This window comes from Agelaius tricolor, unplaced genomic scaffold (assembly GCF_023055355.1).
Source record: "Agelaius tricolor isolate 1412-34295 unplaced genomic scaffold, bAgeTri1.0.p SCAF_1, whole genome shotgun sequence".
Classification (NCBI taxonomy): domain Eukaryota; kingdom Metazoa; phylum Chordata; class Aves; order Passeriformes; family Icteridae; genus Agelaius; species Agelaius tricolor.
The window spans coordinates 29,742,851-29,769,879 of record NW_027269261.1 but is presented as its reverse complement, the minus strand read 5'-3'; the positions used below and the strand labels follow the sequence as shown (position 1 = coordinate 29,769,879).

Here is a 27,029-nt window from a genome sequence, read left to right as displayed (position 1 = left end):
CCCCCACTGACTGCTTGCACGCCAGCATTATTTGAAGTTTGTAACTAATTCAAAACACAATTAGGAAATCTCCTAATGATTCCCCATGTGACACAGTGGGATACTCTCCACTCATCTCCAGTCTCTCCACTGATGCGGTGACTGCCAGCAGTCAGTCTCAAAGGGAGATGGAACAGCTGAAGGAGGAGGACCTGGACAGGATGCCTCTTTCACTGCATGTAAGACAATGTTAAAGCACTTTTCAAAAGAAGTTGGATTGTTCTGATCTGTAGACATCCAAACATTGCTATGAATGCTAACTTTGGAGTGTGGGAATTCTTTCAAAGAGAACTTGAAAAATTATGTAGGTCCCAGTGAGCTGTCAAGAGTTTAATATAGTATTTTTCATCTTAAAAAAAAAACAACAAAATTTTCCTCATGCAGCAAGTCAATATACACTTTAAACAAAGGGTCCTCCTTACCCTTTTTCTAGAATACAATGCAGCAGTGGCCAAATACGAGCAAGCAAAGGCACAATCTTGCACCAGCCGACAGAGAAAATTATGGCTCTTTAAAGTGAGGTACCAAGTGAAAAACACTCCCAGTGAAGGCCTATGTTAAGGACCTCTGTGGATCCTATATCCTAATAATGGCAACATAAGTACAAGCCCTGGGGGCTTGGTTTAAAAAAAGAGTAGTTGCTATTATAGTATCACCTGTTGAAAAGACTTGCAAATTAATGCATGCTCCCCTCCTCCAGAGTACCTGTTTTAAAACCTGTGTTTTAAGCTGCCCAGCAGCTAACCTGCTCCAAAACGCCAATGGGAGGATGAGAGTTTGGATTTGAAATGTAATGTTCATGTCTTTCACCCTTGTTTGTTTTTTCCCCCACACCTTGTTGATAAGGAACAATGACATCTTGCTATGAACCTCACAAAGCTAACTCTCGTAACCATTTCTTAAGGTTTTTTGAAAGACAGCTCTTACAGAATAGGTAAACATAGGCATGGACAAGGTAAATAAAATCACACTGAAGGAGATGTTAAAAATCAGTAAGAGAAATACAGCAGTGCTACATCACTCATGAACAGAGCTTCAGGCAGAAGGGAGAGTTAGCAAACAGCTTCAATAGACACTAGAAGGAAAGGAAAGGAAAGGCTCTTGGTTCATAGGTCTTTGATGATTATGTTCTGAGACTTTGCAGCAATAAGAGGCAATTTTAAAAGAATGAAGCCCCCCATGTCAGATTCTGAAGTAGCAGTGAGGTAGGAACACTTGCATTTCTGTCAGCTTGATGGCTCTATGTATGTTATAAACAAAGCTGAATTTCTTAATCCATGGATAAACTCCATTCTGCATGCTTTATATTTATATAGCAATACAGTCAAGACTCACCTCAAACTGTCTTGTAAGTAACTATATTGTTTTACTTGAGTAGGAAGGTTGATTACCCCTCTGGAAAATGTAATGAAGTGTCTTAATTAGAGCAGACAAAATCAGGGCTGTCAATTGGAAAACCAGGTAAGGCTCAGTAGGGACACTAAACCTCTCCTTCTACTCCACTGCAGCATGTTAACTATAACTGGCTAATTAAGAAGCCCTTTTCTTTGCCTAAACCTAGGGCAGAACCAAAAGCTAGACTTAGAAGCCAAATTTTCTCAGTTCCCCCAAAGACAGAAACCCAACAAAATCACTGTATGTTTTTTACGTACTGATTTGTCACCCACCAATCAGGACCATTGGCCGGTTTTTCATCCGGGAAATGTTAAACATGCCTAGAAATAAAATAAGGAACATATAAGAATACCAGTTTTCTAGGCCTTAAATCATGCATCAGGTTTACATGTTTAGTTTTCTGCTCTTCAGAGTGCAACCTGCATACTAGGAAAAACAAAGCTCAGTAAAGACCAAGGGAACCAGAGGAAGGGGAATCCAGCACAGTATAATTTAAAACTATTATCTGCCTGAGTCTCCAGGCATCCAGCTGCTGTGGGTCTAACACACTGCAGAACTCTTTCCAAGAAAGCCTGCCATAATATGAATTACAGCCTACCTACTACAGAATTCAATCTATTTGAGACTATCTTGTCTGTAACAACGGCATTTGTCTGTTCTAGTTCTATAGATAAGCTGTTAATAAGTGTTCCAGTTCAAAGAAGTTCAATCACAGAAAGCCCCAGGGACAATAATGAGATTAACACAAACTGAGAGAAGATAATGTCAGGTAAATGCTGATGATTGTAAAATGACTTTAACAGACTCTTCCCCATCCACTCCCTCCTTTCCCAAACCAGAATTCATAAATAAAGGGTGGGTCTACAAATAAAGGAACTAACGCCTCCCCTTTCCTTAGGTTTATAAGGCACTATTTTATCTGGATCAGACCAATGTCCTTTGCAAGTTAGTCTACAGTTAGATTTAAAAGCTACCTTTAAATTTGTTTCACACATTAGGAGAAAAGGGAAAAACCTACTGCTAATAATCTGTCAGAATCTGCAAGAAAACAAAAGGGCCAAAGCGTATTTTTAGTGTACAGGGGACTAATCCATGATTATAAAAGCAGTTCATGTACAAAAGGTCAGCATTCCCAGCTGGAGCCAGATTACAAAAATTCAGGTTCAGATGTTAATGTTTATATTAATATAAATTCAGAAAAGACAAATGCAGCCTGAGAATGTGACATCATGGACCTTGTGTCACTACCTTATGCAGAGTACTAGATGAGTACCCAAAAAGTCCTGAATGGTGGCAAAGAGATTTGTCACTTCTAGAAACATGTTAATGCAGTACTTGGATCGACAGCTCAATTTAGTCCTTCTTTTACAGTAAACTAATAAAAAAAAAAGGGATCCAACACAACTACTTAGCTTTACACTTTGCTGTTGCTGTTATGAGCAGTGGTATTCGCATATATTTGAGAGCAGAAGTCAGTCCAAGAGTCTTTCAGACAGTTTGGATTCTAACTCTCATGGAAGGTTACAAGTACCAGGACATTGTTTTCCCTATCACTGCTGTTATTTCTCAACAAAGTATAAAAAACATACCAGCATGCTGTTTCTTTTTTCTGCCCACTGCTGCTCCAATAATTTGAATCAACTCCTCCTCTGAAGCACCCGACCGCAGGTGATCTCTCAAGGACACTTCTGAATTCCCAAAAAGGCACACCTGCAGCCAACCCAGGGAAGCAGAGGAGGAGAAATGAGAAAGAATAAAATAAATTACTTTTACAAGTATTTTGTACTAACCCCAGAGTAAAGAGCTTTGAAGAGGCATACCCTATTGAAAGGAACATTTATGGAGGTTGTTTTCTTTATCTCTCCTCATGTACACGCAGACAGCCTGGGATGTTTATGTAGCCTAAGCTCATTGGACGGTCAGGCTGCCTCGGTCATCTGATGTTAGGCAGCAGCACAGCTGTTGTCAATATCAGGTGACAATGCATAAGTGCCAATTTTTAATTGAAAACTTTAATTTTCCCCCAGAAACTGCCAGTTTCAACGTGGCAGGAAATGGTTATCCCTCCTTGTTCTACAGCCATTGAGCAAACATACAGGCTGCTCTTGAAGGAGAAGAGCTACAAGTTGTTTGGGAAACAAGACAAGATCCTTGTGGAATGCAAAAGCCAAGCCCTCACAGCTGCTTGGACCCTTTTTTAATGAGAAATCATCTGCTTGTCACATGTTTAAGATGATTTTGAATCAAAGATTAGAATAAATGTTTATATTTACTGGCCTTGCAACCATGTTTTACAACTGAAGTTAACTATGTTAGGAAAACAGAGAAACCAAAAAAAAAGGTGATGTAACATCTTCCTAACAGCCTGACAAGATGGAACAAGAATTCATACAGAATAAATAAACAGGAGCTAGCTGGTAATAATTATGCATCTTTACATCCCAGCTACTTTTAGGGCACGAATTTCAACACTATTTTCACTGCATTAAATGGAAGAGAGTCCTGCTTCACTACCAACCTTTAGGTTCCCATCTGCTGTTATCCTCAGCCGATTGCAGGATCCACAGAAGTGCTCTGACATGGAGGTGATAAAGCTGATTTGTCCCTGGAAATGTGGCACCTTGTAACTCTAAAGAAATGCAGAATAGAAAAAAAAAGAGTCAAATACAGACTCCTAGCTTTTATAGCTCCACTTGCCTAAAGACCAGAAAATCTTTTTTAACATAGATTTTCTTCAACCCTAAGATTATATCAAAGAAAAAATAAAAGTAAAGTCAGTTTTTCAGGTGTCCCAGTCTATTCTGCCCCGTTCCTAGAAATCTCAAACTTGTTAAATGCTTGCTCTTGTAGTTATCAACTAACAGGTGATGCCTCTAGGAGCATGAGCTAGAAATTCCCCATTTGGCACTTTACACTCTAAAACAATAGTTTTTTCACTGAGCAACTCTTCCATCAGGATTGTTTATGTGCACACATAGACTAACAAAAGTTTCAAAAGCTGCAAATACAGGATACAGGTGTGGTATTCTTTATAGCTGACTGAAAATACATCGAGAAAACACATTGTATTTATAAAGGTACAGACTATGACTAGGACTTCATAAGATCAAGTCTCCTGCAGGCAGCTTGACCAAAACCTACGAGTTACCACACTGAGTATTTATTACTTTGGTTGTCAAATATCAATGCTCAACTTGGAATAATTTGGGGATTTGGGGCAGGGAAGGAATAGGGGCATGTTTCACACATTCTCTGTCCAACCCCACCTTGGCTGTGCTGGAAGTCTCACAGGGTAATTTCTCCAATTCCGGCCATCGCTGTTTAATTGTATCAAGCATTTCTTTGTAGCTCACCATCTTCTTGAAGTTCCATTTATTGCCTAGAATTAACAAAACCAGCCTAACCTTAGACTGTGGATTTTATTTTCTTAATTAGCAGAGAACCACCTTCACATTCTCTGTAAGTGTCACTTAAGGTGACACTGAGGTGTCCCAGCCCCAACAAGTCCTTCTACACCTTATGGAGGGAAGAAGATAACCTGCAAAAAGTTTCAGGCAATTCCTAATTCCCTTGAAGAGCTTACCAAAACTTCCACAGACAAATCTATGGGGTGAACATCTACCAGCCAGCTCACTTGTGTCCAAGAAGAATCTCAAAGCAGCAGTACTTACCATCAAAGGGCATGTATTCTATGAACCGCACGTCAAGGGGCAGATCCTTTGTGAAATCCACAAAGTCCAGCACTTCATCCTCATTGAAGCCTCGCATCACCACACAGTTTACCTGCAGGTAAAGCAGACACCTGAAATCAGTGAGCAGAGTGTGACCTGCACCCCCAGCTGCACAAGGAGATGATGTGAATTCTACTCATTACTTCTTGATAAGATCTTCAAGTTTTTCTCCAGTTTTAATAAAAATTATTCACGGGGTGGGGTGGGAGGTGAGATGGAATATAACAAATTCCTCATCAGGTGATCTGTACGTATGGTAAAACAAAACAGTTTCAGAGTAAATAACATTGACTTTACCTTAACAGGATGGTAGCCAAGTTCAGTGGCTTTGTGGATTCCTTCCATTACCTTGTGAAAGCCTAAGATACAAAAAGAGTAAAAAATAATTTTTATTGTTTCAAAGCAGAATGCAAAAGGTGGTTATTTAGTACAAGACAAAGAGATGACAAATAAAAGCCAATCTGATTCAGTAGACAGGGCTGCAAGTAAGAACAGCTGCAAAAAAATACTTCAATTATACCCCCAGTCACAACCCTCAAAGACTACCAAGTTACTATACTCAAGTCATTGAGATCAATATTTAACTGATATTTGAGTAATCAACAATACAGGTATGATTTTTTTCTATCTTTGGATATCCACATATTATTAGCATAAGATTCTGCACTCCCCTGTAAGACAGCTTTCCTTGTGTTACATTCTTCTTAAAGGGAGTGGAAAGAATTTATGAACTGCCTCCAGATGCACTGAAGAAGGAATAATAAATTCATGTTTATTTTATAGTAATGGCTTGTGTCTTTTCTACAATAACAGAATTTCTCTGTTCTGAATCAGAGAGCAATGTTGCTAAGTGAATTTTAAAAGGATTTTTCTAAAGTACATTTGGGGTGGAATAGGTTTAGGAACAACAAAAAGCCCCTTGATTCCCTGTTCAACCCTGGCTACAGATGTAATTGGCTTCCCAAAGCTACTGACTATCCATTAGTCAGAAGATCAGAGGCAGCATTTTTCAGGATCATCATTTTTATGACTAAACACAGGAAATTAGTGAACAAAATGTGGCAGGAATTAGAGCATTTAGGAAAGCAATTCAATTGGCCTTTGACCCTTGAAAACAAAGATATAAAAACTACAGTAACTTCAAGGAATGAAGTGCCCAGTTTCATCCTACCATTTAGTGTGGCCTACACCTACCAGCTGCTCTCAAACAGAAATATATAGTTAATTTAGGGCAAGTGTCTTTGTCCCTACATATACCTCTTAAAGCTGGAAGAAAAGCAACAATACAGTTTTAGAATTCCAAGGTCATTTAAGAAAGCCTCTTAATGATCTCATTCAAACCCCCTCTTCTGTCTACTTTCTTTAAAGTTAAGACCTTTCATCAGGACATCCATTCCGTATTTTGTGTATTATTCCCTCCCTGCCACACCCAGCAGCTGGCAGAGAACAGAGGTGAGAACAATGAGACAGCAAACTCCCGAGCTCTGGGCACACATTTCTGGTGAGTGGGGGTGTTCAGCTGCTCGCCCCGTGTTTGTGAATGCCTCTTCTACCCTGGCAGGTTCTAGACTAAGTTCAATTCCTGTTCTGCACATGAAACTCAGGTATGAGAGCCCCAACAGTGTATGAGACTGAGCTCCTTCTTCCAAAGCTGTAATCTTCAAAAGCAAATACTTTTTATGTGCTAATAAAAGGGCAGTATGTCTCAGAAGTTTTGATGACAATCCCCATACTGCTCCTAGTCATACGTTTTTCTGCACAGGTCCATCACCCTCCTTTCCTTATCTATGATCTACTGGAAACTCAGATTCTCTAGTGAACAGGTCATACCTTCATTACTCTGTAGGTGCTTTAGCAGAAAAAAGCAGTAACTCAGCGGTATTCTGTACATATTTAATATGGGATGCATACTTAATATGGGATGCATCAGAAAAAAAGAAAACTAAAGAGACAAAAATTTCACTTCACTGCTCTGTGGCTAGTAAAGGCATCATAAAGCATGGACATAGGAAAGCAGAAGATACAATTATTTAATAAGCCAGTTCTAATGCTAATCTTGGCTGCAAAAAGTGGTGAAGAGCAAAGTTATTTCACACCGTGAAATAACTCTTGCAAACAACTGTTTGCAGTTATGGCCTGTCACCCTTCTCAATCACCACCTACTTGTGCTTGTGCCCAGGAAGTTTCCAGCACCTGTGGTAGATCTCATTCCAATTAAGCAAGATTGCAGGCAGATTATGGCAACAGAGATAACGATACACTGCTGTAAATACAACCCAGAGCCATAAATGGGATCAAAAATCTCTGCTACTGCTCAGAAAATCTAATCTGTGACCACAGGATTACAGAAAGGAGAAACACAATGTAACTAAAAAGGCCAGGAAGAAACCACTTCTCCTCTTTTACCCAATGAAAAATTTCAATATTTTAATCATATTTGATTTCTTCTGAACTCAGAACTTCAGCCAGCTTTATAGTATAGAGAACCATAGAGCCACCCAGAAAAATCCTATATGGAACAAAACCTCCCAGCAGTTAATCTTTACAGGAAAAAAGGCTTCAGGCCTACATTTAACGATACAATACAGCAGTACCTCACTTTCCTTGTATGAAACACACATAAACAAAAAAAAGGACAGGCCATGAAAGAGGTTAGACTGGCTATCTGCATGAAAGCATTCTTCATTTGTTCATCCCTTAGAATGTGGAAGATTGGAAAAAGTAGACATATTATGGTACTCTAAAATGCTTTCACACGTCAGTGAGATCTCACAGTTATTTTGTCTATCCCAACCATCTGCAAGTAGGAGCAGATGTGATGCAGGGCACCTGCAACAAAGATACACATTTTCTGCATCTTCTTAAAACCCTACATCAACGTTCCAGCAAAAGAGAGAAATTATTCCAAGTTTCTCAAGTTCCTGGTAAGTTCCATAATCAGATGCCACTTTTACTTTCCAGAGAAGTTATCAGCCTGTAGTAGTCCAAGACCAGGGATCCCTCTCACCTTAACAGAGCTAAATCTTGTTGCCTCTGGAACTGCCATAGGAGACAGGGTAACTCAGTAGGGCAGGCACTCTAGTCTCTGCTCACTCCATACTTGGAAATCTCCTATTAAATAAAAACCCTCAAAAAAAAAAAAAAAAAAAAAAAAAAAAAAAAAAAAAAAGAAAGGCATTTTACATAATTTCAGCCTTTAACCTTAACAAAAGAAAAAAAAAAAGAAAAAAACCCCCAAACTAACTCAATGTTACTATTTTTACCTGATCTCTGCTTGGAAAAAATATCTATGATTTGGAGACTTTTTCTCCTTTTAAAAAACATTCAGTAATAGAAATTTCCCTGTTCATTGTCTATGCTGTTCAGTTGAGCAATTTCTCTCTTGGTTGCTAAAAGATCTTTTTTTCTTTAAAGGTGGAAGAGAACATTTATATAAATAAAAATTACCTTCATCCCCTAATAACTTTTCGTTTACTTTATAAGCAGCACACTCCCAACAGCTTATAATCAGCTATGAAGATCTCTGGCCTTATAATTCAGGAAGCTGGAGTCTCAGCTTTGCCCCTTCAGTGGCAAAAGAAGGGCTTGTTCCTAATGAATGTCACAAACCATTGTAATACTCAAACACAGAGAGCAGAAGGAAAGAGCAAAGTCAACACCTGTTTGTGATTAGTTACTCCCAGATACCACTCTGGGAGCCAACTGTGCCATGACACAACCAGATCAATGAAACAGCCTACACTGGAAGGATAATGCTCCAGCCAGCTTTATGACAGGAACTGATTTCTGCACCATGACACAGAAACCTGACACTGAAGTAGTGCTCCCACAGAGACTGTTGACAAGGACACCTTCCTGCACCTGCCAGCAGAACTTCGGTTTGCTAGCAGTGATTCAAATGCTGACATTACTTCCCACAGCATTCCAGATTTCTACAATCCTTTCCCTACATGTACCTGAGGCTGTTGCACCATCTGGTGGCTACTTAGAGGTTTTGTCAGAATTAGAAGTTCACACACCGCTTAAGTTACAGTGCTGGACAGAGAATGATACAACATCAAATCAGTTTTAGTTTGGAAGGAAGCCCAACCATGAAGCTGAGCTCCATCAGCTTTAGGATTCATTTAAACCAGAATCTGTAGGACTGGGCATATCCAAGTGTTTCTCAAATTTTACTTGCAATTACTTGCTCAGTAGGAGAGAAGTTACAAAGCCAACAGCCCTCCTCAAATTACCTCAGGCATGGTTTATGTTTATTCCTATTAAAAAGTAGTGGATACAGAACATCACTAACCACAAGTGAGACCACTGCTAGCACACCCCAAATATAACTTCCAGAAACTGCCACTATTCATGACAAGAAGTTCAGTTCTTGTGGCATCTTTGTCCTCAAGTGGTATAGCAGAAACATCTGGGTTTTCTGAACAGTATAAAAGCAGAGCAGCATACAAGACCAACACAAGATTTGGATAGCTCTTGAGAGCTATGACTAACCAATTATACACTATATGACTAACCACATGAGTAACTGTGGTAAATTGAGCATCTTCCACTTCACCAGCTCCAATGAAAAAGGCTCTACCTGCTCTTCTAGCATTACAGAAAGGAGGAAAAACAGTCACTATTGAATAATCTAGTATAGACTTTTTCCTACCCTCAGAAGGATAGCAATTCACTTCACCCCCCCGAAGTAACTGACTGTGAAAGATATAGTAAGAAACTCAGGACACTCCTGCCAGCATTAACACAGTTGCCTTAGAAGGTAAATTTGTACCTTTCCTTCGGACAATGAACTCAAATTTAGCTGGCACCAAAGTATCCAGGCTAATGTTAATGGCATTCAGTCCTGCTTCCTTCAGCCGGGGCAGCAGTCTGGTTAAGTTGATCCCATTGGTTGTGACAGCAATGGTTTTCAGCCCTTCTAGTTTGTACAGTTCACCTAGGAAAGAAAAGTAAAAAGAACACTTTAAAAAGTAGTTAAACGAAAAGGTTTAAAGGTTACACAGAAAACCCAAAAGATTTGTGAAACAAAGAAAAATGTAACACTCAACGTGTGAAGAAAATGTGAACACTTAGTGCTTCTGCCTTCTTCCAGTTGTATTGGTTTAAGAGACCAATTTTAGCACATATCCATTTCAAAAGATATGAGAGAACAGTTTATTGCAAGCGAAACTGGTGGTAAAGTTTTGTTTTATTAAAATGCACACTAGTTTTGTTCCTAATTTCTTAAATACCTACTTTATTGTTGAAAGACAGCCCCTGATTTTGTGTACTTTCTTTTCCTCATCCACCTTTGCCAACTGAATTTTATGTTCTGCAATAATAATAAGCAGCAAGCCATCCCTTTCACAACTGACACCTGATCTGTTTATTTAGCAACTTCTATCCTACAATGCTTTACCAAAAACCAGCTCTAACCCAGAGGTAGCTGCCAGCAGAAGTTTAAACTTATGAAAGAAATACCACATGCAGTCCTAACGAAACAGAAAAAGGTCAACATACTAGACTATTACAGAGAATCCAAGGCAACAACATCCAAAGGGACAAAACATTTGCACTTGACAACTGAAATATTTCCATTACCAGTGGTAGCCCGGCCGACTGGAGAGTGCTTACGCAAGACACTAAAAAACGGCTAACAAAAGAAAACAGCATAAGAAGCAGCTAATATCATGAGATTAAGATTTAGAAAAGAAATGCCTCCTCATAAGCCAAATGCAGAAATCCTCAGCATACCAGATCTCCAGAGATCAAGCTTTCAAACCTCCAGTTATCAGTACAATAACAAACAAGAAAAGAAACCCTCATAAACAACTCACAGAGAGAGCAGAGCCACAGCAAAATAATTTACTTTGGTTTTTCCTCCCTCCCTCCCTCCCTCCCTCCCTCATAATCTCCACCCTAATTATTTAAGAAATATTTGAAGAACCCTTACTCTTGAGACAGCTGTAATTACAGCACAAATATTTCATAGTCCCTTCGTCCCTCACTATTTTACCTTTATTTATTCAAGTCGATAAGGGCTTTATTTCTGCTTTATCTCATTGCCTAGCTCTTTTCAAAATATTCACCCTAAGCCAAGTCCAGAACACTGGAATGGGTCAAGCTAGGTCACAGCAAAGATGCTGAAGTTTATAGCAGCAGCATTTTGGAACATGATTAGGAGCTCCATAAAGACATGAGGTTGTAGGGAAAGAGCAATCTTTACTAAGAGAGATTATTTTTCCTGACCTTCAGCTCTCAAAGTCCTCCCAAATGACCAAGAATAATCTCTTCCTAGAGGATAAGTGCTAGTGGCTCAATTTTGCCCAAGATTATTTAACATTAGCTATCACTAGCAGCCTAATCTTTGTGAGAGTAAAGGATACATGCTACAGCCAGAGAAAAGTTTGGAAACATCACTACTTTTATTTATAGCCTCAGAACTCACAAAATGCTCAACCTCAGAATGACTGGGAAAAAAAGTCTAGGTGCCATAGAGGTTTCATTGCTAGAAATGTAAAATATACAAATATATAAAATATTATAAAATATTATAAATAAATATTTATTATAAATAAATAAAATATACAAAATAAATGCATAAAGGTATTGGATAAAACTAATGTCATTCTGCAGCCTAAAATGGAAAAAAAAAATTAAGAAGCAGTGCTAGTTGATTAGATCACCACAGGCAGCAGCTGATATCCATGCATCTTTTTCCTCATCAGACAGGGTGAGATACTGGATGAGGCACTGGAAATAAACTAATATGTGGAATCAACTGTAGTAACAGTTAGCTGGACAGTAAGCTGGACAGCAGACAACTGTAAGAAGTTAGAGATGGAGGCTTAACACTAACACCAACAAGTTAAAAAGGACCAGTGAGAACACTCTACCAGGTGTAACCTGTATTAAATCTGTTTGCTGACCTTTGGTCACTGCCTTATCACCAATTGGCACAAGCAAAGGCAACTGACAAAAACTACCAAGTAGAAAAGGAAACAGAACAGATGCTCTAAGTGCATAGCATGAAGCTAAAACTTTTATGTCAAGCTTGAGCCATGAAAAAAACCAATTTACATTTATGTTTTCCTTTAGGATATGGAGCCTCTTCTTAAATAGACAATTTTCTTACATAGTCTCCTCCAATCACTTCCTTAACTGCACTTCTCCCGACTGACTCCAGAAAAGGTATGCATGCTTCCTAACACATGAACTAAGTCTATCCTACACCATTTCACTCTTGAAATGGATATAAAAAGTTGCTATGAAAAGGCATCCAATATTCCACCCTCCACCCCATGAAAAATTATTTCATCAGTGCAGATGTGTACTCCCCAGACTACTAATAACAAATAGCTCTCAGAGAGTTTATATCTGATGCTTATTTAAACTTTGAGTACCTCAGAGGGGATGGATTCTATATTCCCCTATCAGCTGCTTCAGAAAAGTCTCAAACATATGTTTTCACCAGTCCCCAGGACATAATTTAGCTTTCAGCAAGTGTTAGATGCTGACTCACAGTTTATGTACGTTCATCTGTTAAAAGATTTTAAATAAAGAACTGTAGCAGGCCTCTGAATAGCACAGTCTCCTACAGTAGCTTCAAATTGTATCTGTTCATTGAAACAACTAAAAAACTTGAATTTGTGTCTTAAAAAATTTGGAAGCAGAAATCCAGCATTAACATTTTTGAGCTTTACTCACAAGAGTAAAGGTATTTCACAGATCATTTATAGTTTGGAGAAAGACTTGCTGCAAGTAAACCTAACTTAAACCCCAACCCAATTCAGCATGAGCAATATTGTAGGCAGCTTCTCCAAAACCATCTAGAAAACCAGACTAACTCTATCCCAGACCAAACCAGTACATTGTGCTGGCTTCAATAAAGATGCTGTACTCAAATTCTGCAGAAGACATTTTAGGGCTTGATTTTCCCTCAATGAGTTTTCCCACAGTTATTACATTGATATATTTACTTTTGAGTCTCATCTAGATCCTGGACTGGGGCACCATAGGGTAACACCAAAGTCTGAGAAGACAGAAAGTGTTTGTAAACCTAATTCAACAATTTCCAACAGCCTTAAAAAAACCCAGCCAGACTAATACAAATCCACAACAGAATGAACTAATACAACATGACAAACATCTTGACATCCCTTACCTTCACCCCAAGAGCACTATTGTTATCCACTAAAATGATCACTATGAATCTGTCAAAGTTCAGCTGTGAACAGGAACACAGGCGGAATAATGAAAATCCAGTGGTTCAAAAAGATCCATTTCTTCCTTTCAGGCACAAAAATAAACCTTTGAGAATTCTATCACTGGAGTAAACCAAAACAAAAAGATGTCTATCCTTCCATTACCAATACTTCTGGATTGCAGCAATACAATAATGATTTTGCAGTGACCTGACTACTCTACTTAGACTATCAACATCATAAGAGCTGCGTTAAGTCAGCAGCTACCACTGATAAATAAAAAAGGTGCCTACAATACAGAAAGAAAGAAAGCTCTGCACTGAACTGATGACATGGTTGGTTTCGACTCGTTTTCATGCCAATATTATGTGCTGAACTGCAAAGCTTTGTTGTATTTTAAATTGCAACCTAATTTATAAATCTAGTTCCCTTTTACAGGAGCCAATAATTATACCTATTATCATTAGAAAGAATCTATTATCTTGAAAGAAACATGTCTCTTGAAAGGCATATAGCTTCCTCAGCACTAAAACCACCCCAAACCCATCATGCATGGGCAAAATGTTCTAGACAATGGTATTTCAGAATTCTAAAAAGTTAGTGCAATTTCAGAATTCACAATCCAAGTTCAAGAAGACACACTCCAGCTCACTCCAGTCACACCTTTTCCAGCTATGAACAGGTCAATTCTACAAACAATAGCTCTGCTGCTTCCTTTAGAAGGTCATCTTCTTTGGAAAAGGTCTTCCATCCGAATCCTGAACAAAACTGAGCAGAGGCAGGGAACACTTTCTGCATAAAAGCTCACTGCATTGGTAGGCAATTTTTCTTCTTTCAAGACTTTCTTCTTCCACATAAACCTTTTTTTATCTTCAGTACTTAGAAGAGTGTATGCCCAGAAATAGACAAGTTCAGTTGTCTACAATACACCAAAGTGCACCCACCTACACAGCCTTAATCTGATTCATTGCCACTACACAAATCTACTTCAAGATATGAGACTTTGGACAGAGCAAAAAGCACTAAACTCAAGAAAGAGGTCATTTAACATAATACCAATTAAAGCAAACAGACTTCTAAAATTTACCCAGTAATTTACCCTCCATTGAAGTAACAGTCTTCATCAATAAGTTTAAAAACAGAATTTTCCACCATTCCTTATTAAACACAAGCAAGTGACATCTGTTATCAAGGCAGCAAAACAAAACCACCAAAAAACCACACTCCTAAAAAATCAAAGAGAAAGCTTGTTTTGTTTGTAAGCACATATCACTTGTTCCTCCTCACTGAGGACCTGGTCATATAAGTTCTTGATTTTTCACCATCAGGCTGCATTATTGCAAGCTACTGTAGTAGATGTTGAATATAAAAACAATGCTAAGTTCAGCTGGTATAATACAAAGACACGTAAGCTCCGTCCAAGCAACAGAGCAGAACTGGAAAATTTCTGAAAGGCACCTTGCATTTCACAATTTTGGGAAAAAACACCACAGTAAATGTGTAATTATTCTTCCAGTAGCCAGACTGTGTCAGTGGATAGCTGTAAGAGCAATTCTTGCATCAACGTGTACCAAGTCACTCTGAAACACTCTGTACTGATTTGGGACTCACCCACAATATCCACCACATCAGGACGGATAAGTGGTTCTCCACCTGTCAGTCGGATCTTGTCCACACCTTCTTTCACAAACAGTCTGGCTAAGGTGATAATCTCCTGGGCAGTTAGGAGCTCTGATTTTGGAGTCAGCTGAACACCTTCCTCAGGCATACAGTACTGACCTGAAGCAAAGGTTACAGAAATACATGAGGCAAAAAATAACCCACAACAATTAATCTAATATTGATGGGCAAAATGCACCAAGGGCAGCTGTCTTTAATGGATGCCAAATGACACCAACTGTGCAAAAATTTTACAATCTTCTAACAATTTCGTGGTTCACTTCAGAGGAAAACCCAAGACTAATCTGATGTGCCTCAAAATTACAATGGATCCACTGTGAAGAAAAAGATGACCTCACTTCTATCTAAACTGCATTCAAGCAGAGACACCAAGTTCAAGGTGCAAGCACTGGGATATTTCACCAGACTTTGCAGACGTAATTGTGGGAATGCCTAGGTATGAGCTCTCCTGCTTTTGAGGCATCATTATCTAAACCACACCAAGTCTGATAAAAGATCTGTCACTTCCACCTGTCTCTAGTAGATCCCTAGGCTTGCTCCAGGTTTCCCACCCCACCAGTAGCTCAGCCCCAATTAGTCTCTATCTGTCATTTATTGTTACTTTGTGAAGACAAGAAACAGCACAGGGCCAACACAGCAATAATACCCTAACCCAAACCTTGGCTTTTGTAAAATATGTGCAGGAGTTTTGTGCAAGGAAAGAGCAGACACTTACACCTGAGGTTGCACTTCTCAGTCAACGAAATTCGCAAGTAATTATGCTGCCGCCCAAAGCTGTCCATCAAAAAAGCAGAGAATGGAGCAGCATGTTCTAGCACAAAGCGTTCTCTTCCTGAGCTTTGTAATTCCTGCAACAAAAACAAGCAAGTGTTAAATATTTGAACAGTTACCCTGTCAACTTGCTGTATAAATATGAACTTTGAACTCAACTGATAATTATTATTCCATTCTTCCCACATAGACAGCTGCCCAAGGAAAACCATTGTCAAAAGTGGCCATTTATTAAGTTTCACACCCTACCTTAATCCATTTCTACAATTTTCCCCGTCTTTGCCATAGGTGCTTCAGGCTTTTTTTTTGTGCAGAACAGAAGGTGGTTTTGTTCAACTGCCTGTCTTTTCCCAGAATCAATGATCCAGGATCACCTGTGCTCACTACAGCCCCTGGGTAAATGAAATTATTGAGCAGAGGCCCTTCCTGCACTTCAGCACAAGAGAACCTGAAGTTGATGAAACACTGCATCTCTGCCTGTGTTGCTACCATATCCCATGTGCAATATTAACATCTTTTTAACAGCAAAACTGAATTATTGCTATATACAATTATGTTTCATGACACTTGTCTTTATTTCCAATGAAGGCTTCCTGCCTAAAACCCTGTAACAGAACACGTCCAAAAGGCTTGTCTCAGTTAAGAGATGACATATAATGCAGGGCATCGTAGAACTGGAAGAGAAGTGTGTGATTTCTGAACACCCGTTCAAGCTGAATAAAAAAGATCAGAATTTTAAAAATTTCTTTATTAACTGTCATGAAGTGAATATTACAAGTGATTTCTACTTAAAAATTTGGGGTTTTTTTAAAGCACAATGTAATACATTCTAGAGCAGCACGATTTTCAGGAAGTATGAGCATTTGCCCTCTACAATGAGGGTGTAAGAAGGATGAGGAACTGCTGGAGCAAGACCAGATGAGGCCACAAAGCTGCTCAGATGGCTGGAGCTCCTCTCCTAAGAAAACAGGCTGAGAGAACTGGATCTGTTCAGCCTGGGGAGGAGATAGCTTTGGGGAGACATTATCACTTTCCAGTACCTAAAGGGGACTACAGGAGAGCTGAAGAGGGACTTCTTACAAGGGTCTGTAGTGATAGGGCAAAGGGGAATGGTTTTAAATTGAAAAAGAGTAGATTTAGATATTAGAAAGAAATTCTTCACTGTGAGGGTGGTGAGGCACTGAAACAGGCTTCCCAGAGAAGTTGTGGATGCCCATCCCTGGAAGTATTGGATGGGCTTTGAGCAAACTGGTCTAGTGCAAGGCATCCCATGGGAGGGAGTTGGAACTAGATGATCTTAAAGGCCCCTTCCAACCCAAACCATTCTAGGCTTTTATGATCACATTAGGTATCAAATATCCCAAATAGCAGCTGCAAACAAATACAGTTCAGTTTATACCAAGTAACTTAAAAATATCAGTACCATCAATGCCAGAAAGGTTAATTATAGCAAGGTCTAAATGCAGGAAGTCTTATTGCCTTTAGCCCATGACTTTCCAATTACAATGTTATAGCTCTCTTTTTCTGTACCTGTAAAGCACAACTGAAACCACTCTGCTACTTTCAGAAAATATTTTGGTACCTCAAGTGAAACTTACAGTAACTGAATAAACTCTTATCACAGTACTGCAGAAAAGCAAGAGTTCACCAACATACTTTTATCAGCTGGTGGATACTTGCTTCAGGCACTACATACAAACATCCAAAACCCAACATAATTCAAACTCTGCTAAGTATTTTCACCTACTACATCAGAGTTAAATTAACATTTTATAGGAGGTCAATTTGGTAAGTCATGAATGAGGCCAGCTGCCTAGCATCACTAAATAAACCAGAGAAAACAAAATAATTAAGGGAACCACCTTCACTGGGTCCTCGTTAGTTAACCACATACAGACATTTAACAATCAGTGAATTTCACATCTAGTGAAAAGGCACATACAAAACCATTTCCTGTATATGTGGTGTTCACAAAGTTTGTGCATGTGTGAATCAGCTGCAGCATTGTGCCTCAAGTTATAATTGTGCTGACTAGTCTCAATAGACTGCAGCAGGCAAAGGATTAAATAAAGTTTTGACATGAATTTAAGATGCAGAATTAGGAACCAAACAAAATGACACATTAGTGCGTATTTAAACTGCTTATCTAAGCTAAAGTCATGAGTCACATCCAGTGAAAAACAGACGGGAAATCTCCAGACATACCAAAATCAGAATGTACAGGATGGTGCCAAGGGACCGGGCAGGAACACACATAGCCACAGCCATCAGCTCCCTGGCTCTGGTTATCACTAGTGACCAAAGGAGCTAGTCCTGCACAGGATTTCCCTACAGCCCTTGCAAGGAATCTAGAAATGACCAGCTAAAATGGTGAACCACCCAGGTATGCTTCTCAAAACATTTTATTGTGAAAACATTTGTAAGAAACATTTGTGGGTGAGTGGAAGCCATAGAGGACCCTCAGTGATCAAATCACCCAGACAGCAAAGGTTATCTGGGGAGAGACCCAACTTCAGCCACCAGCAGCCGCAGCAATTTTGTTTCCAGCTGCGCTAACACCAGGCTCCTGCTAAACTTACAAGCAGGAGTAGTCATTCTTGGCAGCACAATCTTTTCCCTAACCTTTAAACAATCCACTATACTTGATCCAAACAGCTTTGTGGTAAGATAAGAAGACCTTACTCTAAGAATATCCATAGCAGTGAGGAGCTAGAGGAGACAAGGGAGATACAAAGTGGCTGTTTCAAAGCCCAGAAAACATCTGTTTACCCCTGATAAAACCGCAGCAGTAGTTTCCAAGAAATTGCTTTACTGCCGGAAGAAAGCAATGCCTTTCAGTTTCAGGGGCTGCAACAGCAGAGGCGTACGGGGTGCAAGGCCAGCCCTGCCCAGACTTGGCCTTCCCTTCCTGGCAGCATCAGAAGTGTAATTGGCAACCACTCTGCAGCCACACCCACTGCTCACACACTTCAGCTCCCCTTCCTGCAGCATTCTGAACAACTCATCTGGTTTTTAAACTCCCTGGGAAAATGCTCCAGCCTAGGGGTGTGTGGGTAGCGGTAGAGCTCTGCACAGCTTTAGGTTACCAAAAAAATCCTAAGTTGGGAGTCCCTTGTTTTGATAGAAATGCTGGCTCTGTTCCACTTATTGAAAGTAAGTGTTTCTCCAAATACAAGCCAGGTTAACTCAAAGAGTCCAGGTAAATATCCAGACTTCATTTCTTCATCTTCCTCAGTCAGAAAATTCAACACTGAACAGACTAAATCTAAGGATATTTTAAATCTGCCAAACTCAGAAAAAACTCAACACAAAAAAAGTGGTTTTTTTTCTTGAAAACTATGCTGCTTTCTGGCCTGGCTGGATATTTGATGTTCTCCTTCTATTATTTTGGAAAGGTATTCACATTTGAGAGGGAAAGCACTCCCAAGTTTATTAAAATTATCTGAGCCACTCTTGTGGGAGCCCTCCTCTCCTGTTTCTTTCCCACCAATGCTTTTTTGCATCTTTTTCAGGATTGGGCTTCCTTACCACTCCACTTGAAGATAGAACAGTACAAACCTCCCACCTCCCAGTTTTAGAGTCTGCATTACAGGCAGGGAAAGAAGGGAAAGGTTGTTCTCCCTGGAAGAAAGGCAGGGGCAAATGAGGGACACTTTAATGCTTTTATGCAATGAAAGACAAAACTGCATACTTTCAAAGACAGTAAAATGCTTAAAATAATTTCCTGTTTTCAGGAAAGAGCCCCCACTGGAGTGGGGACACAGGAGACCAGTTCTGTTGCTGGTCTGTCATCCATCTTCATGGCTGCTATAGGTAAAGTAGCTAAAGTAAGAGGAACAACACTGCCCTTCATTAATTACTCTAAAGTGAACCGTACAGAAGCAGCATTAAAAGAACAGGCACTCAGCAAAGATTGGTCTCAATAAACTTAAAAGTTTCTATTGGAAATAACTAACTCTTGCTGCAAAGTAGCGTGTTTTAGAACGGCAAAAAGAAAAATGTTTTACACAGCTACTAGAACTTATTTCCATCATTTTCTTGTTGTATACAGAAATGGGTTTGTCTGGGAGGGAAGAATGACAGGAGGTGGAATTTTTAAGCTATTCAGTTTATGACCAGTTAGATTTCAGCACAGAGGAATTAGGAGATACCCATAAGCCATAATAGCTGATACCCATCAGCCTGAACTCCAGCAGAGGTGGATCCTGTACTACCAAAACTGCTACTGCACCCAGCACCAGCTCCTATTTTTATCAATACCATAGAAAAGGCCAGTTATCAAGGATGAGAACTCAGCTGCCTTCCTGGTAACTCAGAACAAGGATGAAGCATTCCCTCAGGTTGTTGTGCAAGTAGGATTCTCCAAAGGGGAAGAATAGGTTGAGGTTGAACCTTGTCACTTGCAGCCTTTGTGAGAGTTACTGGAACAGGAAGAAAGCAAAAGCCTGCTACAGTTTCCAGGCTACAGGAAAAAGGTTATTCAATTTCCTGAAGTAGGAAAAGGTAGATGGTTGCTGGTATTTTAACATATCAATGCCCAATTAGATAGCTTTTTCACTCAAAAGGGATGTCTATAACCCACAAGTCCCCAGTCCCCTCTCTCCATAGTTGACAGGAGACACTTCTGCACATGGGAGGAATATGCCCTGTCACACAGTGTACTTTATCTGATCCATGAAAAAAAACCAGGTTCATTCTCTGGGCTGTCAATCACATGTTCTATACTAGTACTGAAAGAATGAGAGTTTAGATGACTGCACCTAGCAGCTATATTTTGACAAGCTGTCAACCCTTCAGACCTGACAAGTCACCTGTGATTTCCAGGAGAACTATTTTAACAATGCAGCAAAATTGGAAGCTGTCAGCAGAGGTATTAATAACTACCAGGAACACCCACAAACTGACAGATGCTAGAAAGGCTCAGTTAAACACAAGGGGGCCGACAACAGAATTCTTACCTACTAATCAAGCTGAAGATCCTTACTCTACTCTTCCACCTTCACTTCATCCCCAGTGATATTTGTGCACTCTAAAGCTTGCAAAGAGTTCTGCATAGACCTCAGGGACTACCACTACCTGTGTACCCATGACACTGTTAATGCTCTTCCTGTATCCACTGGCTCTTCAAGCTCCTGCAATCCCAATGGGTTTGTGCACAGCACTGCTGTCCCAGTGTAGCACCCAACACTGCTGCAGTGTCACAGACACAGCTCAGCAAGAGCTCTTCTCTTTCACGCCTCACCTTTAGCATCTTAGTCTGTAGGGAAGCGGTGACATAATGTCCTTGGTTCAACCTGGAAATCAGACAACCGCAGAGGCTGAACTGGGTCTAAGTAGGCCAAGTGCCAGAATGAGGTCTAAGCTGAGAAGTCCAAGACAAATGTTTTTGTGAGGGCTCAGCAGCTGCTGCCCAACAGCTGACCCCAAACAGCAGGCTACACTTGCGGGTACTGGCACGGAGAGCACTGCCCAGGGACTGCCACTGGCTGCCCACAAACAGACCAACAGCACACAGAGCGTTTCAGACACGACTGGCCGAGAATTAGGGCCATGTGAGGTCTTTCTGGGCAAGCTGGACTCTCCACTTTATCCCAGCAGTGAAGGCTTCATTGTGGCCACAGAAATTTTCAGGTGTTTATATCTGGATTACAGGCTCTACAAGAACAGATGAAGAAAGATTAAGTGAAACTTTGTATCAAGACCCTTACTGGACATGATACATCTAGAGCAGAATTTAAAAAAAAAACATGCTGATTTCCAGTTCTGTAGTAGAAATAGGTCATCCTACCTGATCATTTTAGTTCAAGAATAGACTCTGGACATATATTATCATGGGTACAAGATGGCAGGATGGCCTCAAACTTTGTTAACTGTGAACTAGTCAAGAAAAATCCAAAGAAATGCTCGCACACAACAGAACAACTGTGAAAATGCTGCTTTCAGAGTGCCTGTAGCTTCATGCCTTGTTCTAGTCTTAGAAAAAGGTACTCCACTCTGCGCACACCTCCGAGACTGACAACTGTATCTCAAAAACCAAGATTCAAACAAGTAAATTGTTCACCGCACAGCACTGGTACAACAGCTGTACTGAGCCCACTGTTTGCAACCCAACCAAAAGACTTTGAATGGATGGCCTTGGACACAGCCTCCCAATTGTCTCCTGAACTGCCCGAGTTCTTCCTTCCATAGCTGGAATGACCATTTTAAAGGGGACTGAAATATAGTCTACTGCTCTCTTCTCCCCTTTGCACACACCTCCTCCCCAAAACCTCAGGAAACTAAACAGAACCCACGAATACTTGCAGCTCCAGCACAGGAAACAGTCAAGCAGTATTCACAACTGTTTTGAATGTTTGAATATTCTCTCATTTGAAAGCACATTTCACTGTCCCCTATGGCTGTAACGCTAATTACTTCTCTCTACAGGTGAATCCCAGGAGAAACTGAGAACAGAAAGGAGCAATGAGTGTATTATCACTGTATAGTTGCTAAGTCTGCAGTGCCTGTTTTTTACACTAGCTCATTTCTCAAGCCCTGCAGGATATGAGCCAGTGCCCTGGCACACTTCTAATATTTACTGTACCACAAATGGGTATCGCCCAGCCCATTCTTCCAGGTACCACGGCTTTTTGCCCCTAAGGGACTTTCAGACAGATGTTGTAATTAAGCTCCCTCAAAACTGTTCCTGAATGTTTGGTACAGCTACCCGATGTAAAGAAAATAGTGAAAAGTAATTCTGACCCGAATTTATAAAAATGTTTATGGCCTAGGAAAACAACCAAACAAAACAAACTCAATAACCTTTCTAGTTTTCGGAGTCAAGTAAGCATTCAATAAAGCAACGCACAAATGCATTTGGTTTCCTCTAAGTAAGTAAGTGGCAGTAAATGCATTCAATTCTGGCGACACGGCGTCTGTCACTAGTAGCTTTAGCTTATTTTCTGTTTGTTGAAGCCAGCCATGCAATTGCAAGTAACTCAATAAATCATGTTCCAGCTGGGATTGCTCTGTATGCCATGCCCTATTTCTGCTAGACAGTTACTGAATCTAGACTTTCCGTGTAGCTTTTTCTTCTGGAAAACAAGAGACACCAAGAGACCGAATCCACCCGAGGGACCAAAAGTTAAACCGGGAGAAGCTGTATCAGGGCAACTCCTGAGTTGACTTCACGCCAGTACCAGCACAAACAGGTTCAGTGCGAAGTTCGTATGACCATCAGAGCACAACCACTGAAAGCTGCCAAACCACTCGGGTTTTGACCCAGGCTGATCAAAGAGTGTTGTGTAATCTCTCCTTTGGCTGGGCAGGAGCACAGGACCGGCTCGGTCCATCAGACCGGGTGTCCCACGTATTTCCTAAGTAAGGGTGACATTTCAACAAATGAAGGATACACAGCATTCTGTATTACTACACGTTTTGTTGACTCTTACCTCCCCCCTATACACAATCAGGTCATGTTCACCGCACAAACCACAGGTCGGTCCAGTACCTTGCAAAATTCTATAGACAGGTTGCATTTCTCGGGAACGCGCCGGCAGCCTCCGCCCGCGGTGCCCGAGACCCCTGCTCACCCCGCCGGGCGCTGCCACGGTTACCAGAGAGCCCCTCCACGAAACACATCTTCCCAGGGACGAGGCACCGGCCCGCCACTCAAACTCCCAAACGCGACCCCCGGCGACACGGCACGGCACGGCGCGGCACGGCACGGCACGGCACGCTCACCTCCCCCGCGCCCCCCCCCCGCCCGCACCGCGGCCCCCCGGCCCCCCGGGCCCGCCTCACCTGCGCGGCGGCCGAGGCGGCCCTGGCGCGCACCCCGCTGCTGCTGCAGGCGCGGCGCGAGGCCGCCCCGCGCGCCCCCCGCAGGAGCCGCCCCCACCGCGCCGCCGCCGCCGCCGCCGCCATGCGGCTCCCCTGCCCCAGCGCACGGGGGGCGCTGCCACCGCCGCCGGCTCCGCGCCGTCACGCGGGGAGGGCGGGGGGGGGGGCAGCCAATCGGAGCGGCGGCCGGCGGCCGGTGCCGTGCTGCACGCCGGGAGTTGTAGTTCGTTCCCCTCAGGCGAGCTGGCCAAGGGAAGGGGGGAGGTTTCTCGCAAGGTCCCTCGGCACCGCTGGGTACTCCCAGGGCAGCGGTACCGGGCAATTCACAGAATCACGAAATATCCTAAGTTGAAAGCGACCCACAAGGATCATCGAGTTAATTGTTAGCCCTGCATAGGATCATCCCCAATAGTCACCCCATGTGCCCAAGAGTATAGCCTCTAGAATTCAGACAGGCTTGGTGCCATGACCACCTCCCTGGGGAGCCTGCTCCAGGGCCCAACCACCCTGGATATTTTCCTAATATCCAGCCTAAACCTCCCCTGACACAGTTTAATGCCATTCCCTCAAGGTCTGTCACTGGTCACCAGAGAAGAGATCAGTGTCTGCCTGGCCTCCCTGCCTCCCCTCACGAGGAAGGTGATGAGGTCTCCCCTCAGTCTCCTCCAGGCTGATCAGACCAAGTGGCCTCAGCCACTCGTCATACAGTTTCCCTTCAAAGGCCTGTCACCATCTGTGGCAGTTTCACTTCCCTAAATTCCTCTGGGAATGCAAAGCCAGGACACCATCTTTGTTGGTGACCCAAGCCCCATGTCCCTCAGCAGTAAGGGCAAAACCTACACTGACAGCCTTTGCTCTCTGCCTTTCCCCACCCTCACGTCAGCCCTCCAGAAGCCAGGTGTGGAGCCTGAGCTCTGACTGCTGGCTGCCTCCAATGGAAACACATGCATTGAAGGGCATGCATGTGAGATAGGTATCCCAGCAAGGCTGCCAGAGGATGGAAATCATGAATATCATTAGTTGGGGAACATCTGTGGTGGAGACAACTCCTCTAGTCAGCACCAGTCTCAAGTAAAATCTGTACAACCTTGTCAGAAGATAGGCACAGTGACTAAATGAAGCATAATGGATCTTACAGAGCATAAGAAAGCAATATTTCAGTTTTCCTGCCTTATGTAGTTTTTTCCCATGCTCTCAGTGTTTCACAGACAAGGGGCTCATGATGAAAAGTCCAGTACCCTGATGTCCATCTCCAGGTGAGGGTCTGCAATGTTTGCCCATTGCCAGGCTGAACTGGAACCACTTGTTCTGAACATACTTTACACCTCAAAGGAGTGGTTGGCAGGGTGCCCAAATTTTCCCTGGATCACCTTCCCTGAATCATGTCAGCTATTCTTCCAAAAGACATGTGATCCCCTGAATGACTTTTATTGCTCTCAGACTTGGAACTGTGCAGCTGTTAAGTGTTAAACTCACAATTTTACACATCATGCTACTGCATGATCACACTTCCATTCTAAAAGAATTTTGTTTTCCATTACAAAATTGCTGTGTCAGGGGTACTTAATTTGCAGCTACCTATTAAAAACACATTAGCAATTCTCTGCACAGTCTTAATCCTTTAGTGTTTGACCTGTGCATTACTTGTTGATGTTTGAGTAACTATTGCTTGTGTCAGCCATTATTTCCAGACAAAATTATGTGTGCTGGTACAGGTTCAATTGTTTAGTCAGGTTATAGTTAAATCTTTGCTCTGTAGTAAAACCCTTTCTGCTGTCCAATTCACTCTAGACTTTAGACTTTATTCAGTATTTAGACTGGTTACAGACTAACAGGAAAACTTAATACCGTATTGCTATTTTTTCCTACCCAAAGTTTAAGCCATTTGAAAAGAAATACAGACTTGACTGATCTAAAATGTGGCTAAATATCCAGTCTGAAGCCATGTCCACCAGTGTGATGTCAAGGTAACATATGCACAGACCAAAACAGTAGACAAAATATTGGTTCAAATTACAATTTTCAAAAGGTGCAGAAACAAGTTTGATGTTGACATTTACAGTAGCTTTATGAAGCGTCACTTCTCCCTGTAGAACTAGAATAACTGTAATTAAAGGATTTTCTGGATTTACTTGAAGAGCAAGTGATAATGACAGTTGAAATACAGAAGGCACTTTAGCTTCATATTAAATGTAATAATTGTTCAATTCAGTGAACTACTCAGTTGCAAAAGAGGTTTAATTAGATGTGCAATGAATAAAGATGAAAATTTGTTATAAACTCATCAAGAGAAAAAAAATATTGCTTGCTTCATCAGAATCTGCAGTCTAGTTGAATATGGTGATGCTCAGCATATCTGGAAAGTTAAGAAATTAATTGTCTTTGCATACTTGAAACCTTGTATTTTTTTCTGTTTTCAGGTTGTACAAATATAGACATGTTTCATTAAACCAGCATAAAATTAGCTTTTATACCTCCAAAGGCAAACTTTTACTCTCAGGAATATCTACTGCTGGTTTTCAGAAACAGTCGCCCAGCATTAAATGAAGCCATGAAGTAAGTGTAATGAAGTAAGAACGTCTGCATAAGACATGATTTCGTTTCACTTCACTGGTGCGCTGTCATGTCGTGTCATGTAATGTTGTGCCATGCCATGTCACAGGTCACGAAGAGTAAGCACCAGAGACAGCAGCTGGAAGTTTGATTTCCTTGCTTTTTTCAGCAGCTATCCAAAGGACTGGTAGTCAGAATATTATTAAGGGTTTGAGGTTCGTGTATCTACTCCAAGGTGCTGCGTGGTGTCACACCCTTCCGTTGTAACCAAAGTTGGGTGTGACATTCTATCCTGGCAAGATAATGCCTGTCTGCTTCTAACTGCAGAGACCACTCTAGTGAGGCTCGAGACATTTGGGCAAAGCAAACCCTTGCCTCTGGTGTGTCAGTTGTCTTCTAGACATCATGAAGACATTCACTTGTCTTTGACACAAGGTAATTATTTATCACAAATTCCAAAGAAAGACATTTCCTACTCTTCCTGCTGCTGCCTTCTTTCTGACTTCCAGGGGTCCTAGATTAGCCCTGTTTTATTTACCTGCTTATTTGTTTCAAGATGTTGCTGAATTCACACTTAATACCTAAGGGGTGGGTCTCTCTCGGCACTCCTACACATCCAGGGAATAGCTAACTTTCCCCAAAAGGCTCTGCACTGTGCTGTTTGTAAAGGTCTGTGTGCCTGCCAAGGGGTGTTAAACCCACACGGGCAATTGAAGGGCAGAGTCCTGTTCATATCCTCTGGGAGTGTATACCAAAACAATATAAAAATGCAAAGTACTGGACTACTTCCAGTGTTATTCATGCTTCAAATAAGCACTGAACAAAGTTTTAGAGATATGTTACTAATAAAATA

General features: G+C 41.3%; 1 protein-coding gene across 6 annotated transcripts in view; it reads right to left on the bottom strand.

Annotated features, from left to right (window-relative positions):
• The window catches only part of MOCS1 (molybdenum cofactor synthesis 1), a 29,973-nt gene extending 6,232 nt beyond the window's left edge, over positions 1 to 23,741 (bottom strand). Inside the window, exons 1-11 of one of the 6 annotated variants that reach the window (XM_071428189.1) lie at positions 23,585 to 23,722; positions 22,981 to 23,157; positions 15,747 to 15,879; positions 14,963 to 15,130; positions 9,940 to 10,104; positions 5,463 to 5,524; positions 5,106 to 5,217; positions 4,701 to 4,813; positions 3,953 to 4,063; positions 3,024 to 3,144; positions 1,692 to 1,754 (exon numbers count right to left, since the gene is read on the bottom strand). In XM_071428189.1, coding sequence (XP_071284290.1) covers positions 1,699 to 1,754; positions 3,024 to 3,144; positions 3,953 to 4,063; positions 4,701 to 4,813; positions 5,106 to 5,217; positions 5,463 to 5,524; positions 9,940 to 10,104; positions 14,963 to 15,130; positions 15,747 to 15,879; positions 22,981 to 23,157; positions 23,585 to 23,707 — 1,341 coding nt within the window. In that variant the 5' untranslated portion in view covers positions 23,708 to 23,722 and the 3' untranslated portion in view covers positions 1,692 to 1,698. Of the gene's footprint in view, positions 1 to 1,691; positions 1,755 to 3,023; positions 3,145 to 3,952; positions 4,064 to 4,700; positions 4,814 to 5,105; positions 5,218 to 5,462; positions 5,525 to 9,939; positions 10,105 to 14,962; positions 15,131 to 15,746; positions 15,880 to 21,044; positions 22,574 to 22,980; positions 23,158 to 23,232; positions 23,500 to 23,584 lie in introns of those variants that run through there. The other 5 variants (XM_071428159.1, XM_071428168.1, XM_071428182.1 and 2 more) reach the window with 5 other exon arrangements.
• Positions 23,742 to 27,029: the final 3,288 nt, after the last annotated feature.